This window comes from Poecilia formosa, unplaced genomic scaffold (genome assembly GCF_000485575.1).
Source record: "Poecilia formosa unplaced genomic scaffold, Poecilia_formosa-5.1.2 Scaffold1, whole genome shotgun sequence".
In the NCBI taxonomy this organism is placed as follows: Eukaryota; Metazoa; Chordata; class Actinopteri; order Cyprinodontiformes; family Poeciliidae; genus Poecilia; species Poecilia formosa.
In genome coordinates, this window is record NW_006799940.1 from 4,707,802 (window position 1) to 4,723,721 (window position 15,920).

The following is a 15,920-nucleotide window of genomic DNA, read 5'->3' on the forward strand; positions in this document are numbered from 1 at the left end:
GCGAGATCTTCACCATCTTATTATTTTGTTAGCATTGATTAACATTACAACAAATAAATCCCATTGCAAAGAAGATTGGAGTAATCAGTGAACCAGGAACTTTAGTGGAGATAAATCATACCTAAATACAATATTCTAGCACATGTTTTCTTTCAGACTTAAATGATTATTTTGACGTTCAGACTTCTTTCAGCCTCTTGCAGTCTGCTTTTGAGGTAAGGTTGCTCTTCGACAGTCAAAGAGCACATCAGACTAAATGTCTGGTATTTGATCGTGGCAAATATCCAGATATACCTTAGTAATGTTGAATAACAAAGTTTCCATCATGGCAACTTAAAATACTTGCCCTCATTTAAATCTTTCTTTTTTTAAGACTATTTTGAAATGCTACAATTGATGCAGGTTTCAAAAACACACAAACTTTTATAGGATGGCTTTTCATTTTTTCCACATGACGGTATATGAACTGTACAGTATGCGTACTGAGCAAACAGCACCTGAGCATCAGTACTATTCACCCTGTGCCAATGTGGTTTCACTGTTGTGATTTAGTGATTTGTATCAATTCCTTGCCCCCTATCTGTCTTTTATGCTATTTTTGTAGAATTAAAAGAAAAAAAACAGCATTAAATTACAGCAAGGTCTCATCTAAGTCAGCAAAAAATAAATAAATAAATACGGTATTATGATACGAACACCAAAAGTGATTGTATTTTTACCGCAAAAGAGACAAAAATCAAAGTCATTTATTTTCCTGTTATTTTTATTTTCTTTTTTTACGAGGACTCATTTACACAGTAGAGTAAAGAACTTCATGGAGAAGGAAAAAAAGCAGCGCAGAAGAAGTTAAAGTTGGTCTTTTAAGCTTTCATAAAATGAATTGTCAGCCTGCTGTCACATATCAAGGCTGCGCTTAAAGCAATCCAGCTGGATTTCAGACTCAGGCATATTTCAGAATCAAAAGTAAACTAAATATAAACTTCCAGGCTGAACTTTCAGACTGTATCTGTTTTTCTGTCAAACAAGCTGTCAGATATTTATTCCCAGAAGTGCATTTTTTTATTTTTTATTTTTTTCCCCTCCTCCTGAATAAATTTAGAGCCAGGCTGATTAACTGAAAATTCAGGGCATACAGTTGACGGCAGACGAAAGAGAAATTAAACTGATTATTGCTGAAAGGAGAAAATCAAGATTGTGGCTAACAAAAGCATAAGAGACAGGCAAAAGAATTAATTATATTCATTAAATCTGTGAAATAAATAGACTGACGGGGAAACATGTACTTTTCTAATAGCATGTGAATATTACTGTCTTTATCTTTACAGACTTTTAGCTGTAGGACACACACACACACACACACAGAATTTAATCCACCAACTTGACTTTAAATAACTCGGTAATTGAAAGATAACTCCATAACAAACTTCCCTATTAGTTGAGAAAATATTATTTGGAGACCGCGTGCTAAGCTCCCCTTCATCCAATAAATAGAGCACTGAAATTACAGACTGTTTTCATAATCAGCTTTTGTCATGATCGCCACATTGACACACTGCTCGCCGATACAAGGAGGAAGCAGACATTAGCCCTTCTCTTCCCCTGCAAAGCAGTGGTGGATTGAGCAGTTCAGAGATTTATACCATTATTTACTGCCTTTTACATCAGCAGCTACCACCTCTAAAAGCAGAGGGGAAGAAAAAATAAATAAATAAATAAATCCACCTTCTTTTTTTTATATGCTCGAATGTAATCAAATTATCATTGTCTCAAGCTGTTCGGTGCAAGGCTGATTTCTGTAATTACCCTGTAACCATTAATAAGGCTTGAAAAAGCCATATAGAGTATAATTTTGCCCTGCTGGAAGCCTTCATATATCCCGTTCCTGCTCCATGTAAAAATAGATCCCGCAGGGAACCGACATGAGATGAGCTGCAACCCTGCTCACCATCTCTGACAGGAACGACAAATACCGAATAGTTGTAGTCCTTGGAGGAATTTTTCACATCACCTTGCAAGTTAGTCATCAAGGAATTGTCAAATATGATCAGCGCAGTGTATCTCAGCCTGCGTGGGACCATGTAAAAAGGACCTGAGCTGACCTGACTAGAGTAAATGTGGAGTGTCTCAAACTGAGTGGACAGATAGCATGCAGGGAACTCGTGTGTGTGCCTGCTGAAGCAGTTAAGAGAAATCCCAGCATGTCAGAGTAGGCTAGAGAATTTACAGGTCTTATGACTTATTTCCAGAGTTATGTGGAGGCTCTGGTGGACAAGTCAAGTTGCAATCACAAGCACCGTGCGCCCTAGTGGGATTCAGAACAAAATAGTGCGTGATTGTGAAGCGAAACGGGAGTGATACGTGTTCAGATGTGTTACAAATAAAAAAAAAAAAAGTTGAAAACTCTGTGATGCGTCTGGATTCAGTCCCGCTGAAGTAATTTTTTCTCGGTATAAATACAGATGTTCTCTTACAGAGGTTTGTGGAAGAGCTGTAAAGATTCACTGCTCAGATGGGAGAATCTATTGATAGGAAACTACAAATCTGGCTTTTATGAATAATTGATGAGACGGAAGCTATTGCTGAAAGACGAAGGAATTGAAGAAAGTTTGCCTTAAGCCATGAGGTCGGCACAGCAAACATGAGAAAAAGGATTCTCTAGTCAGATGAAACCGACGGTAAACGTTTTAATCTATATGTTAGTCATAACATGTGGTGGATACAGTCAGTCCAAGCACACGATGCGCACTGTGAGACTTATTAGTGGCTGCATCATGCAACGGGGAATACGATGGGAATATTGATGGGGCTAGACACAGAGCAGTCCTCCAGGAGGCCTGCAGCTGTTCTACAACCCCAAACATAGTTAGAATAAACTGGTTTAGATCAAACTGTGTTCTTTTATTAGAATGAGTTCTAAACAGAAACCTCAACAGTCATTTGAAAAGACGTACATGGACCGACATCCTCAATCACGAGATGGACAAAATGATCTTTTAGATGTGCAAACCTGACAGAGCTATTACTGGAAGACGTGCAGCTGAAAATAGTCCTTCAAAGTGAAGATTCGGGTTGACTGAAATCAAAGCTCTACGCAGCTCATATGGTTTTATTTGTAAAAAAAAAAAAAAAAAAAAAAAAAGCAGGTATCCTTTTCCTTCATTTATGCATCACTTTGTGTTGCTCTATTGCAAGAAATGACAAAAAGATACGTACATTTTGTGGCTATAACCTGACTTATTGTGGAAATTTTTGATAAAAAATAATGCCCTGCATCGTGTAATTGAGTTACGTAATCCAGTGTGCATCCCAGTCATTTTATTTTCCATTTTCTGTACCTGCATGCAGAGTGAGCCTGTCAAAAACGGTCTTGTCTCCACTGGTGGCGGGTTTCTGTGGAAAATAGGCACACCCATCAGGCCCCATTAGTCTTTACACTGACAGGCCCGCCTTCCACTGAAAGACTCTGTCTAGCAGAGGTTTCTGATTGCCTCAGACACTGGTCGGATATTTTTACTAACAGGCTAAGACACAGTGCCATTTGTTCAGGGCATTTACTGCTGGTGATAATCCTGATTTAAGTTTCCCGCAAGTGGAGAGAGGGACAGAAGACTTTAAATAGTTTCTTATGCTCCCTCCGCAAGTGATGAGACGAGGAGAAGGAAGGTCATTCAGACGGAGGTGTCAACAGGTCTTGTAAAAACGTCTGATAATGTTACCTTCTTGTTTGCAGACGGACGCAGCTCTGATGTACGACGCCGTGCATGTGGTGGCGGTGGCAGTGCAGCAGTCGCAGCAAATCACCGTCAGCTCTCTGCAGTGTAATCGCCACAAGCCGTGGCGCTTTGGAGGTCGTTTCATAAACCTTATCAAAGAGGTAAAAACAGGCCATCGCTTTCACATGGGCTGGACTTTGGAGCTCGCTCTTTTGTTGCATGCGTTTGCTTCGTGCTGTGCTACTCTTCACTTAACAATTTCGGCGTCGTTTTCTTTTTTTTCTTTTTGTTGTTCTATCGAAAACATTTTGTCTTGTTGTCCCTCGTGGTGATCATCATAATCAAACGGACGTAAACATCTCCAACAATTCCCAACCTTCACACCCTCTGCAATCTTTTTCGAAAATGGAATCCAAAGAAAACAGTGCTTTACTCACAATAACAATTATTTTAGGGATGTTTCATTCTCTTTACCCCTGCATTTTCTCTGCGCTTATCTCCTCCTGTGTTTTTATCAAAGCCTTGCCGTCTCCTTAACTCTGGTCAGGGTCAGCCATTTGCTTTGTTCTACAAAGCTCTTTCATTCTGCGGATGGTATCATTGCAGGTAATTTTCACAATGAGCCATTGTTGTGCAGCCGGTGCTTCTACCACCACAACAACCTCCCATCCGCCCCTCCAAACCCCGCATCCACACCTCATCCTGCTTCTCCCGTCGCTCTCAACGCCCGTCTGTTCCTCCAAACGGCTTTGATGTTAAACTTCAAGCCCAATGAACCACATGCATAATGAACTCTTACCTGTCAAACCTGTCTCTGTTCTTGCTGCTTTATTGTTTCTTGTTATGATGAAGGGGAGAGCCAGCTGGAATTAGAAATTAGTAGAGAAAAATGTTAAGTTTAGAAGAAAAAAAATTTTTTTTTCTCGAGAAAGGCTATTGTGAAGCTGTGAGACTTCAGCATATTTCTGCTTTCCAGGCTCACTGGGATGGTTTGACGGGACGCGTTCTGTTCAACAAGACCAATGGGCTCCGAACAGATTTTGATCTGGACGTCATCAGCCTGAAGGAGGATGGGCTGGAAAAGGTGTGTCCTTAATTTGGCGCTGTTGATGCCGAGTGATGTCTGATGCTTTGGCTAAAAGCAAAATGTTGTTTCTTGCTGCTTTGAAGTCACAAAAGGTGATGTGAACTTGACACTAAACTGTTTGAACAGATTGGAACGTGGGATCCTCCCAGCGGTCTAAATATGACAGAGACTCACAAAAGCAAGACATCCAACATCACTGACTCCCTGGCAAACAAATCCCTGCGCGTATCCACCATTCTGGTAAACGAGAGAAAACACACAAGCACTGCACACTTACAGTATAGAAATGTGTCAGCTGAGCAAAAAAGACAAACAAACAAAAAAAAAAAAACCTCTGATTTCTACACCAGCATGTGTTTTCTTGACAGGAGGAGCCGTATGTGATGTTCAAGAAATCGGACAAGCCTCTATATGGGAATGACCGCTTTGAGGGGTTCTGTATTGACCTGTTGAGGGAACTCTCCGGGATCCTCGGGTTTCGCTACGAGGTGCGATTAGTGGAAGACGGGAAGTATGGATCACTGGACGAGGGTACGGGCCAGTGGAACGGCATGGTGCGGGAGCTCATGGACCACGTGAGTCGACATTCACAAAGGCGATGTGCATGCGTATTTCTGCTGAAAGCCCAGGTGTGTTGTTGTTGCCCCCTCTCTGAGACTTGAGCTCATCTTTTCTAAAAAACCTCATTTGAAAACTCAGTATGTCTTCAAAATGAGATTACACTCCAGTGCTACTGCTTTTATTTGTGTGCTGCGAATATCTGTGATACAAACCCAGAAACTTAGACAGCTTTAGTGAATTAACGACTGAATCAATTAACAATAAATCCACGTCACCTTAGCTCTTTCAAAACCACAGAGTTGTAAAATCAGCTGTTCTGAAGTGTCAGGTTTTATTACACATGATTTACACTTACCAGTCATTTCATTAAGTCCACCTTGCTGATACCAATTTGGACCATTTTTTTTTCTCCCTTCAGAACTGCCTTCATGCTTTGTTTTGTAGATTCAACAATGTTTCCGAAACTCTTTTCAGAGATTTCGCCCCTCATCGGAATGACAGAGTCACACAGTTGCCGTAGATTTGTTAGCTGCACATCCATTATGCAACTCTTCCGTTCCACCGCATCCCAAAAGTGCTCTGTTTAATTGAGATTTAGTGACTGTGGAGACCACTGGAGTATGGGGGAACTCATTGTCAATGTTCAAGAATTCAGGATTTGTGAGATGGCGCGTTATCCTGCTGGAAACAGCCATGAGGAGATGGGCGTACAGGGTTGGACATGGCCAGCGTTATTACTCTGGTAGGCTTTTGAACTTTAAAAGTATTGAGTTAGTATTAAGCGGCCCCAAACTCTTTCCAATACACCACTCTAATGTCACGTCACCTGAATGTTGCAGCTGAAATCAAGACTTGTCAGACCAGACAGCAGCCTGTGTGCGTTTTGTAGCCTCAGTTTCTGGTTGTTAGCTGACGGGAGTGGCACCCAGCGTTGTTTTCTCCTGCTGTAGCTCACATCAAAAAAAAGGCATGTTTGACAACATAACTGACAACACAGCATAACTGTTGCCGGATATTTATCTTTTTCAGATTATTGTCTGTAAATCTGACAGACGGTTGTGCGTGAAAATCCCAGTAATTCAGCAGCTTCTGCAGAACTAAGAACAAACAACCATGCCCCATTTAAAGTCACTTAATTTTCCCTGATTCCCCATTCTGAAACTCTATAGTTCATCAGGTCATTTTTATCAAGTCTAGATACCTAAATAGAGTTGCTCCCTTGTGATTGCCTAATTTGCTAACGGTATTAACAAGTAAACAATGTGGACAGTTAAGTTTAGATCATTTAAGTCAGTAACTGCATGCTGTATTTATAGATTATTTACAATAGGCAGAGTCAAGTCTTTGGATAATTTAATCTAGTCTTTGATGTTCCAAAACAAATAAAATCTTAAAGCAACTTAAATCAGTAAAAGGTATTAATATGTACATTTTATTCAATCTCCAAGCTAATTATGAACAAAGTCAATAGGAGATGTCCTAAATGTCTAAATCCACTTTGTTTGAGAAATAACAAAATATCTAAAAAACATCTTCCATCATGCGGGAATTTTTTTTTTTTTTTTTACACCTTAACGGTAGCCACACGTGATCAGAGTGTCATGGAAACTAAGTGCCTGCCTACTGTCGGTGTAAACTATTGGAATAATTTGAGTAGATTGTAAAAAAATATCCCGCAACGCTTGTACAAAATACAAGCTGGTGTTCTTTTTTATTATCTGAGCAATGATAGCCATGAGGAGAAGAAGTCCGTGCCAACCACAACATCAAAGAGCGTCTTGAGTAAGAACTCAAAACTAAATGGGGGTACACACCGCTGCTGTACAAAATTAAATAATTCTAGGAAGGATTATGTAAAAATACTCAGGCACAAGTGCTAAGCAGGAGCCCAAGGGTCTAATGTTATGTTCAGAGGGGACACAAGGTTAATTTGTCACACATTAATCTACAGCAAAGACTGTTGCCTCTGTGACTCACCTTTGGCGCAACATAAGAAGGATTAGACGTAATACCTGTAATTTCCAGAAAATCTCTGTTTAGCTGAAGCACTATCAATGCCAGTTTCTATTTTTTTTTTCTTACATTGGTTATTTTCTTCTTCATTGTAAGGTCAGGTCTAACTGATGGAAATCAGTCATTATTTACGCAATGATATTAACAATATTCATTTACTATTTATTTGGTTATTTGTTAGTTGGCTGGCTGCTTGGAGAGTCGTTTATAGTTGTTTGATGAATTACCTAAATTTTGGTCTGTTTGTTTGGTTGATTGGTTGATTGTTCTGGTGTCAGTTTGTCCATTCAGTTGACTGATTGCACTGTTGATTTCTTTCCTTGCCTGTTGATTGGCCGGTCTAATGGTTTCTTGGTTGGTTGATCAATTGGGCAGTTATTCAGTTGGTCATTAGATTGATTGTTCCATTGTTTGTCTGTCTATATCTATTATGTGTCATGTATTCCTCCCCCCTCCCCCCAACGAAGCTAACTCTACTTTCTGATTGCAGAAAGCAGACCTTGCTGTTGCTCCTCTGGCCATCACCTACGTCAGGGAGAAGGTCATTGACTTCTCAAAGCCCTTCATGACTCTGGGGATAAGTATCCTATACCGCAAGCCCAACGGCACCAATCCAGGGGTCTTCTCTTTCCTCAACCCGCTCTCACCGGATATCTGGATGTATATTCTGCTGGCTTGCTTGGGTGTCAGTTGTGTGCTGTTTGTCATAGCCAGGTAACATGTCAATCCCTCTGATTTTATCCCTCCTACCAATTTTCTTCCCGTCAACCTGTCTGGCTTTTATCCTGACATACAGGTGTTACTTTGTCCTGGAACAGGAAAATGCCTTCTTTTTTTTTTTATCTGTAGTTACGATAAAAGATATTTGAGGACAAATTATTTGCCTTAAATACACTAAGACCTACACTAGTGTGGTCTGTGAATGGAGCTCATGTCGTGCAAGGTGCCTTTGCACAAACGCTGCTACTGTGAATGCAGCTGCCATATCTCCTGATCAAGGGCAAGAAATGTGTTGGAGGACGGTTCTTTACGCTATCTTGATGAACCTCTCACACTTAAATTCCTGATGCATAGCTGATGCAGTGTGATGTGTGTTAACCCTAGGGCTCTTCTCCTTTCATCCTGAGAGGTTTGGGTTTAATGCATATCTCAGTGAATGTTACCGGCAAAATGATCACACGAGAGGAAAGCAGCAACTGTCACCTAAGTTAGTTCAGAATATGCAAATTACGAGCATTTGTTTCTGCAGTTGGCCAGGGTAAGTAATTACCATAAAATTACTGTAAAAATGTATTCTGGTTCAAATAAAACAAGCCCTCTGTAGTTTCATGAAATTACCACCTTCTTTTTCTCTGCTTATGCTATGCGTTATGTTCATCGCATACCACATCAGTCATGCAAAAATGTACCTGGTTATTTCCACCGGACTATAAATATGCAGTCCGATCTGAAATACAGTGTTCTCTGCAGTTCGCTGAGTTGGTTTTCTCATAATTGTGGTATTGATTGCACAGCCGCCAGATTGATTAAACAATCCCCCCAAAAGCAGGGTATATTATTTTCTTTAATCCCCTGCAAATAGAGTGAGTGGAGTGAGCTTATGAAGTCCCAGTTTTGCACAATAAAACACTAAACACCTCAATCTCACTGGGGATTTGTGTCTTTGACTCAATTTACTCACACATTTTTCTTGACTAAGTAAGCTATCTCATTTCAAAGCTCAGGAATAAAAAAAGAAAAAAAAGAAAAGGGGGGAAAAAAAACACATTTCGCTCAGTGGTTTCTTCCACCTCTGTTTGCGGCTGAATTGATCGGTGCTATTATTTACTTACAAAATAAATAACGTTCTCTCAGATCACAAAATTGGCAAGACAAAACATGACCTCACCTTCCTGAAGAATGGATGACTGAAAACGATTTATTACACGTTTGTGCGACTTACTGTGTTTTTTTGCAGCTTTTATTTTATTTAATTATTTTTTTTAAAGCGCTTTCCGGACGTCTTTGCAGCAAGCTTCAGGTGCCTGCAGTTTCTAAGACCCCCACCAAGACAACATTTACACTTGGCGCGAGGTGGGAAAGACAACAAATCTATAAGCCCGGTGCGAGAAATTGAATCCAACAGGAAGGTAATGGAGGGAGCGTGTTTTGTGCTAATATAGTTAGGACAGGTGAAAAGAAAGGGGGGAAAAAAATAAGACGGGGAACAGTTCTCTTAAGATTCAGCTTGCAATTCGACATGTCCCATGAGCTGATTCTGAGGAGGTGACCTTACGTCTGCCTGTACCACATCCACTCCACACCCCTCCGACCCCCCGCCCCCTGATTGGTGTGCACGATGTTGCTCTGCAGGAATACAGGCCAGCCACAGGCAAAGGTCGTACAGAGCCGCCGTCGCACGTTCAGAATACACATGTAGACACTGACAGACACAAACACAATCCAATCAAGTGTGCATTTTATAGATCTACACCCCGCAACCTTGCCGTCTGCATACATCTTGCGTCGCCCTCGGTCTGCCTCGGGCTGCAGCTTCACATTATAAGTAATAACTGTGAAGAGCCACATAACTGTTTGACTGCGAGATGGATGTGACGACGGCGTCGGTCGACGCGAATGCGCAGGCGCTTCTGCAGAACCTGCGCGGCTATAAAGGTTCTCGCAGCAACAGGAATGAGTCAGTGAACGGAAGAAGGAGAAAGAGGAGGAAAACAGCATGTGCAGGCAAACAAATTGAAACCCACTTAGCTGCACAAGGCCATTGTGTCATTACCGTTGCCTGTGGTTCCAAGGAGACGGAGCTCATTGACATTCCAGTAAATCAGGCTTCCTGATGGTGTTGACAGGAAGAATTATAGTGTGTCATCACCGCCATGTCCACACAAATGATTCTCAAGGGGACAGAAATGCAAAAAGCTGCCAAGGAAGGGCAACATCTCAGAAATGTTGCTGCATTCTAAATGCATCTAAAATCGGATAGCTAATAAGCCAAGCATGATTAAAGAAAAAGATGAAAGTGACATCAAATGACATGTCTGCATTTGCATCCACAGTTTTCACGCAATAGCCTTTCGCTTTGTTTCATCACTGATTTCCAGATTTGGGATTTGTTTGTCAGACACACAATGCAACAAACAGCCTGCAGCGACATGTTTGCATGAATAAAGTCTTTTAGAGCCAAAGAAAAAAAAAAAGGTTTAGAAAAATGGAAATCCAATAAGACTGAAAAATTTCACCAGGTTACATAAACATTATTGATTTGTGGGGGTACTTTCCTCTAAAGGGACAAGTAAAAGCAAACCATGCCAGCATTATGCTCTCAAAGCATCAAGCATTCAAGTTCCCTTCCCCTCCTCCCAGTGAAAGATGACTCACCGGGAATAATCACTTTTTCTTCCCTCCACATCTCTGCAGACCATCACCTGTGTTTTTTTTTTTTTTTTTTTTGCACCACTGAAGTCTTAAATGTGCACTCATCTGTGTAATGAGAGGTTTATGCACTGCAACCCCTCCATAATATCCCTCACTTTGTAATTGTGGACAGACTGTTATTGCTGACACAGTCCGGTCACGTCCTGCATTGACATTTTGATTCACCTGAGGATGTGTTACACACTGCTTTCCTTAAATATCAAACTAATGCACAAGCACTGCGGCCTTCATGCGGCGTTTTAAAAAAAAAAACATATCCATGCTCATTGATCATTTTCACGTTTCGCCACCTTTATAAAGTCCTGTATGTTTTGTAGGGATTCGGGTTTTTTTTTTTTTTTTTTTAAATAAATCAATAGAGAGTAACGCACAACGAGGAAGCGAAAGGAAAATTGTACACGTTTTTTCAAAAAGTTTGGTGAGTAAAAATCTGGACGGTTTGACACATCAGGCATACGCATTGAGCCTTCCTTTGTCGGCCACTGTTTACTTCAATTACGACCGCGTGTTTGCACATCTACAGACTAAAATTCAGTGCATTCTTCTTTGCAAAATAGCTTAGACTTAGTCAAACTGAGTGGAGGACATCTGCAAACATTGATATTCAAGTCGAGCCAAAGATCCTTGATTTTGATCTTGAAGTTGACTGGGTCATTCTCTAGGTCATATGAAAATGCTTTGATTTTACTACTTTATAGAAGCTCTGGCTGAGTTCAGAGTCACTTTCTTTCTGGATGATGAATTTCCTCCCCAGTCTCAAGTCTTTTTCAGCCTCTTACAGTTTTTTTTTTTTTTTTTTTTCGAGATTACCCTGAATTTTGCTCCATCACTATTCCCATCAACACAGAACAGCTTAGTTTTCTCTGATGAAAGAAAAGCATTCCCACAGCAAAACACCGTTGTTCACCGAGAGGCCAGCGTGTGCAAGGATGATGTGGAGTATTCATTTCCAACGCAAAAAGCATTGCGTTCCCCTTCCACTTTATAATTATATGTTGTTTTATGTTGGCCGGTCACATATATCTGTCACAAAGTCTGTAATTTCACAACAAAATGCAAAATACTTCTTGCACTTTATATGTACATACATAGAGAGCGAATCCATATCACCGCGCCTATCTTTACCTTATTCTGTCACCCTTTTATACATGCAAGATTTCGTAAAAGCCAGTTTTGAGTTAAGCTGCTTGATATGGCGTTCTGTCATTAAGTATCTTCGCCCAGACAAGCCGTCCAAACAATCCAAGCAATGTGTCTTTCCTCCTGCATCTCTAAAAGCCACAGCTGACAAATTGGCATCACTTTTCTAAACAGTCTAAGCCTTTAAGACATGGCCACAGGCTTATTAGCATGCACTAAGTTGCAGAAAAAGCCCCTCAACAGCATTACCTGACGGACCCCTTGACTCTGCATAAGCAATGTTCTCTCTATCAACCACTTCAGCACAAACTCAATCAGTTCCCCATGCTTAACACTAACCCAATCACCTTGTGCTAATGCCATGCCACTTTTGGTTAGGATAATAAATGGGAAATGTCCACAAGTGACCCGGAGACACCAACAATCTGCCAAGACAGGCAGCAGATGAATGGGGGTAAAAGGGGGAGGTTCATAGGGGAAGCAAAGCCCTGGGGGGTAAAGAGAGGGAAAAAAAACAAAAACAGTTGGTTAGAATGAAAAGAGAATGAGAGCATCGAGGGTTGGGGGGACATAGGGGGTTGGGGCTGAGAGAACAAGAACAAGCTGCTTGGAAGAACACATGAGATCTCTGTTGTGAGAGGAAGAAAGAAAGAGAGGAACACATTGTATCTGCAGACAAACGGTGACTGCAGCTGCTGAGGAAACATTTAAATCCTCCGGAGTAAGGTTAGCGGCGATGATGGCCAATATCATCATGCGCTGGGACATTATCATCAGTGACAGTGTTATTTCAGCATATTGATCTGTTCCACAAGAATCCGATGGCATTTAATTATGCCGATCTGTTGATTTCAATGAAAACAAGAATGATTTTCCTTCCTTTGTGCAGGAACGCTGTTTTCTAAGAGCAAAAAATAAATAGACATTTCCAATTCTTTTATTCCCGTTGCTTCAAAGTATTATTTTCTCATTGATTTGCATCAGGGAATTCAGTGTTCTGTGCTCTTTATTACTGACTGGTATGTCTTTCTGCTCTTTCTCCTGTAGGTTTAGCCCGTATGAGTGGTACAACCCGCATCCATGCAACCCAGACTCCGATGTAGTGGAAAACAATTTCACACTGCTCAATAGTTTCTGGTTCGGAGTCGGGGCTCTCATGCAGCAAGGTATTTGCCTCAGCCTGTGGCAACAGTTGCTCTGGGGAGCTGAAGCTCTCTGCGCCCCGCTGTCCTTGAGGGCTGGACGCTTTGAAAGGCCACTCGCAAAAGAAAGAGACGTCAAAGGACGCTTGGCAGCTTTTTTTGTAAACACAGACAAAAACTACGTTTTGAAATAATATAATATACATTTTTGTCACAAAATGTATATTTTGTGGCAAAATTGGAGTAAAATTAGAGGGTGCCAGAGTAAAGGCGTTACTATCAATAAACCTTTGATATTTTACAATCTGCACAAAATTGTAGATAATTGTGGGGCGTAAACGTGGAAAAACATAAAATGTTTTTCACATTTTATGTCAACAAATAAAAGTTTCAAATGCGTGTTCAGTGCTCAAGTCAGTACTTTGTAGACAACCACCTTTGGCTCTGATCAAACCTTGCACATTTGGAGACTGATTTTTTTTTTTTACCTATTCTCTGCAAAGTAGCTCAAGCTCAGCCTAACTGAGCTTTGCTCATTAAAAGCTAACTGCTTTTAATGATGTATTTGATGTTTTTTTCCCGGCGAACTGCTTTTGGAACTTAACTCCTTATTTGTTTCCATTCCTTCATAAAGGTCAGATTTGGAGAGGATATTACTTGTAGTTGTCATGTCAACAAATTCTTCCACCCCCAGAGCTGTTATGAGCCTAATTGGTACTTTACTTAGCCTGTTAGTTTAGGTTTAGTTAGATTTGTAATTTTGTCATGCTCTTACCATTTACAGTTCTCATGTTGTAACTGTTGTTAGCGCTGTACATCTCTGTCCAGCTGTCCTCTCACAGCTGATTTATCTGTTCTCTAATGTCCTACAACAAGCCTCTTACACCTTTACAGGACTGCTGTATTAAATGCAGAGGTGAAATCATAAAGAGGTGTAATTAAGTGACCAATGAAGGCTGTTGGGACTGGATTTAATTTTGGGATATTATAGTAATGGGGTTCCTTTTGTGCAAAATTATGTTGTCTACCCGATGTAAACTATTGAAAAATGCAGCATACTTCAATGTTTTTTTCTTCATGCCAAACTTTAAGACTGTTCAATATGTGGCACACATTCTACCATAACTTTTTTTTTTGTCCAAATAATTTCCAATGCTGGATTTTTATTTATTTATTTATTTTTTTGCAGCATCTGAGCAAACAACAGAACAGTGGGGGAGGGGGGCATTAAGAAATATACCGAGCTCTATAAACTCAATATTAGGACGTTGCACTAGAGCTACGAAAAACTTTTGACATTGTGCTTAGGTGGCACGTAATGGTTTCTTTTACAATAAATCACGAAAGGTAACAGATGTAGAGTGACGACACCATCAAATTTAATGTCCGCTCTCCATAAAGTAAACTCCAAAATTAGATGTTGTCGTTCAGAATCAAATTGGCAAAGCAACCGAAGGCCTGAATCACTTGGAAATATATTTTCTGCCACTTGATTTTCAGAGCAAAAAAAAAAAGAAAAGAAAAAATAAATCTTTCATGTCACATCAAAGAAACAGTAGAGCACATTTCACACGTTCTTAAAAGCTTTTGTTTTTATGTCTCTGTTTTACACTCAATTAATTTACAAAGGCTCCGACGTTACAGTTTCCATCTGCTCTTTCCACCAATCCTTGAAATCCTGGAGCTTAGTTCAATTGCTGCAAGTGTTTTTTTTTTTTCTTTCTCTTATCTCTAAAGTTTTATTGAATAATTTATGGTGTGTGTTTTGGCCCAGCTCGGCGGAAAACTTAAAACACACCGTTTATGTGACGGCAGCTCTAACCTTAATACTTTGGAGATTTACAAGCCTGTGATTACACAACTGCCAATATCCAGCCTCCTCTTCTCTTGCCAATGGCCTCTCAGCACCTTGAGCTCAGCGGGGTGTGGAGTCAGGATGTGAGGTTACCTTGGGTGCATGACTCTCTGGCTCTCGCCTCTCTACACTGTTCCGAACAATCGATACCGACTGTGTTTGATTTGAAATCGTTGATTTATGCAAACACTCTCCTCCCAGCAGACGTATTAGACAGTACTTTTGGCTTTCTCTTGAATTAATTAAAGGATTCGCTTCTAGATAATTTAGCTTGTTTGAAGTGTTTGAAATCGTCTGGTGTTCAGAGGTCCCTTGAGTGATATACACTGTTGAGACCAGTTGCAGACGTACTCGAGCTAAAACAAAATAAAAATAACTCGGGAGTTCTCAAAGCAAGTTTAATTGATACAGTCGTGTGTTTTTTTTTTCGTTTTTTTTTCTTTACTACATGATGATGAGAAGATTAGTATCGTAAATGAGACAAACATGTTTTGAAGCATGATACTCATTCCTGCCACTTCCCCTCACCTCAGGCTCAGAGCTCATGCCCAAGGCCCTGTCAACTCGAATAGTCGGAGGCATCTGGTGGTTTTTTACCCTCATCATCATTTCGTCATACACAGCCAACTTAGCTGCTTTCCTCACTGTGGAGCGAATGGAGTCGCCGATAGACTCCGCCGACGACCTGGCTAAGCAAACGAAAATCTTGTACGGACTGGTGGAGGACGGTGCCACCATGACATTCTTCAAGGTAGGGTTTCGTTACTTCGGCGGTATCGTGGCGTCACTGTTTTAGTCAATACAGGGTTGAAAGGTCGTGGTGCTTTTGCCTCTTTCACCAGTTTTTTGGGTTTGTTTATCTTTTCTAACCTTTGCACTTATTAAACAAAGCCAAACTTTGTTGGTTGCTCAGTACCAACAGAATGTGTCATTCATGAAAGCTTTGCTAATGTCTTGTAGCTGTCATGAAAATCGGC

The 15,920-nt window shown here is 40.6% G+C and overlaps 1 protein-coding gene across 2 annotated transcripts in view; it reads left to right on the plus strand.

The window, feature by feature from the left end:
• Window positions 1-15,920, plus strand: part of LOC103134328 (glutamate receptor, ionotropic, kainate 2) — a 75,628-nt gene that overhangs the window by 46,586 nt on the left and 13,122 nt on the right. For both annotated transcript variants that reach the window (XM_007546522.1, XM_007546539.1), the window contains exons 7-13: window positions 3,731-3,874; window positions 4,690-4,797; window positions 4,927-5,040; window positions 5,169-5,375; window positions 7,865-8,088; window positions 12,994-13,112; window positions 15,477-15,694. In XM_007546522.1, the coding sequence (XP_007546584.1) occupies window positions 3,731-3,874; window positions 4,690-4,797; window positions 4,927-5,040; window positions 5,169-5,375; window positions 7,865-8,088; window positions 12,994-13,112; window positions 15,477-15,694 (1,134 nt within the window). The remainder of the gene's footprint in view (window positions 1-3,730; window positions 3,875-4,689; window positions 4,798-4,926; window positions 5,041-5,168; window positions 5,376-7,864; window positions 8,089-12,993; window positions 13,113-15,476; window positions 15,695-15,920) is intronic.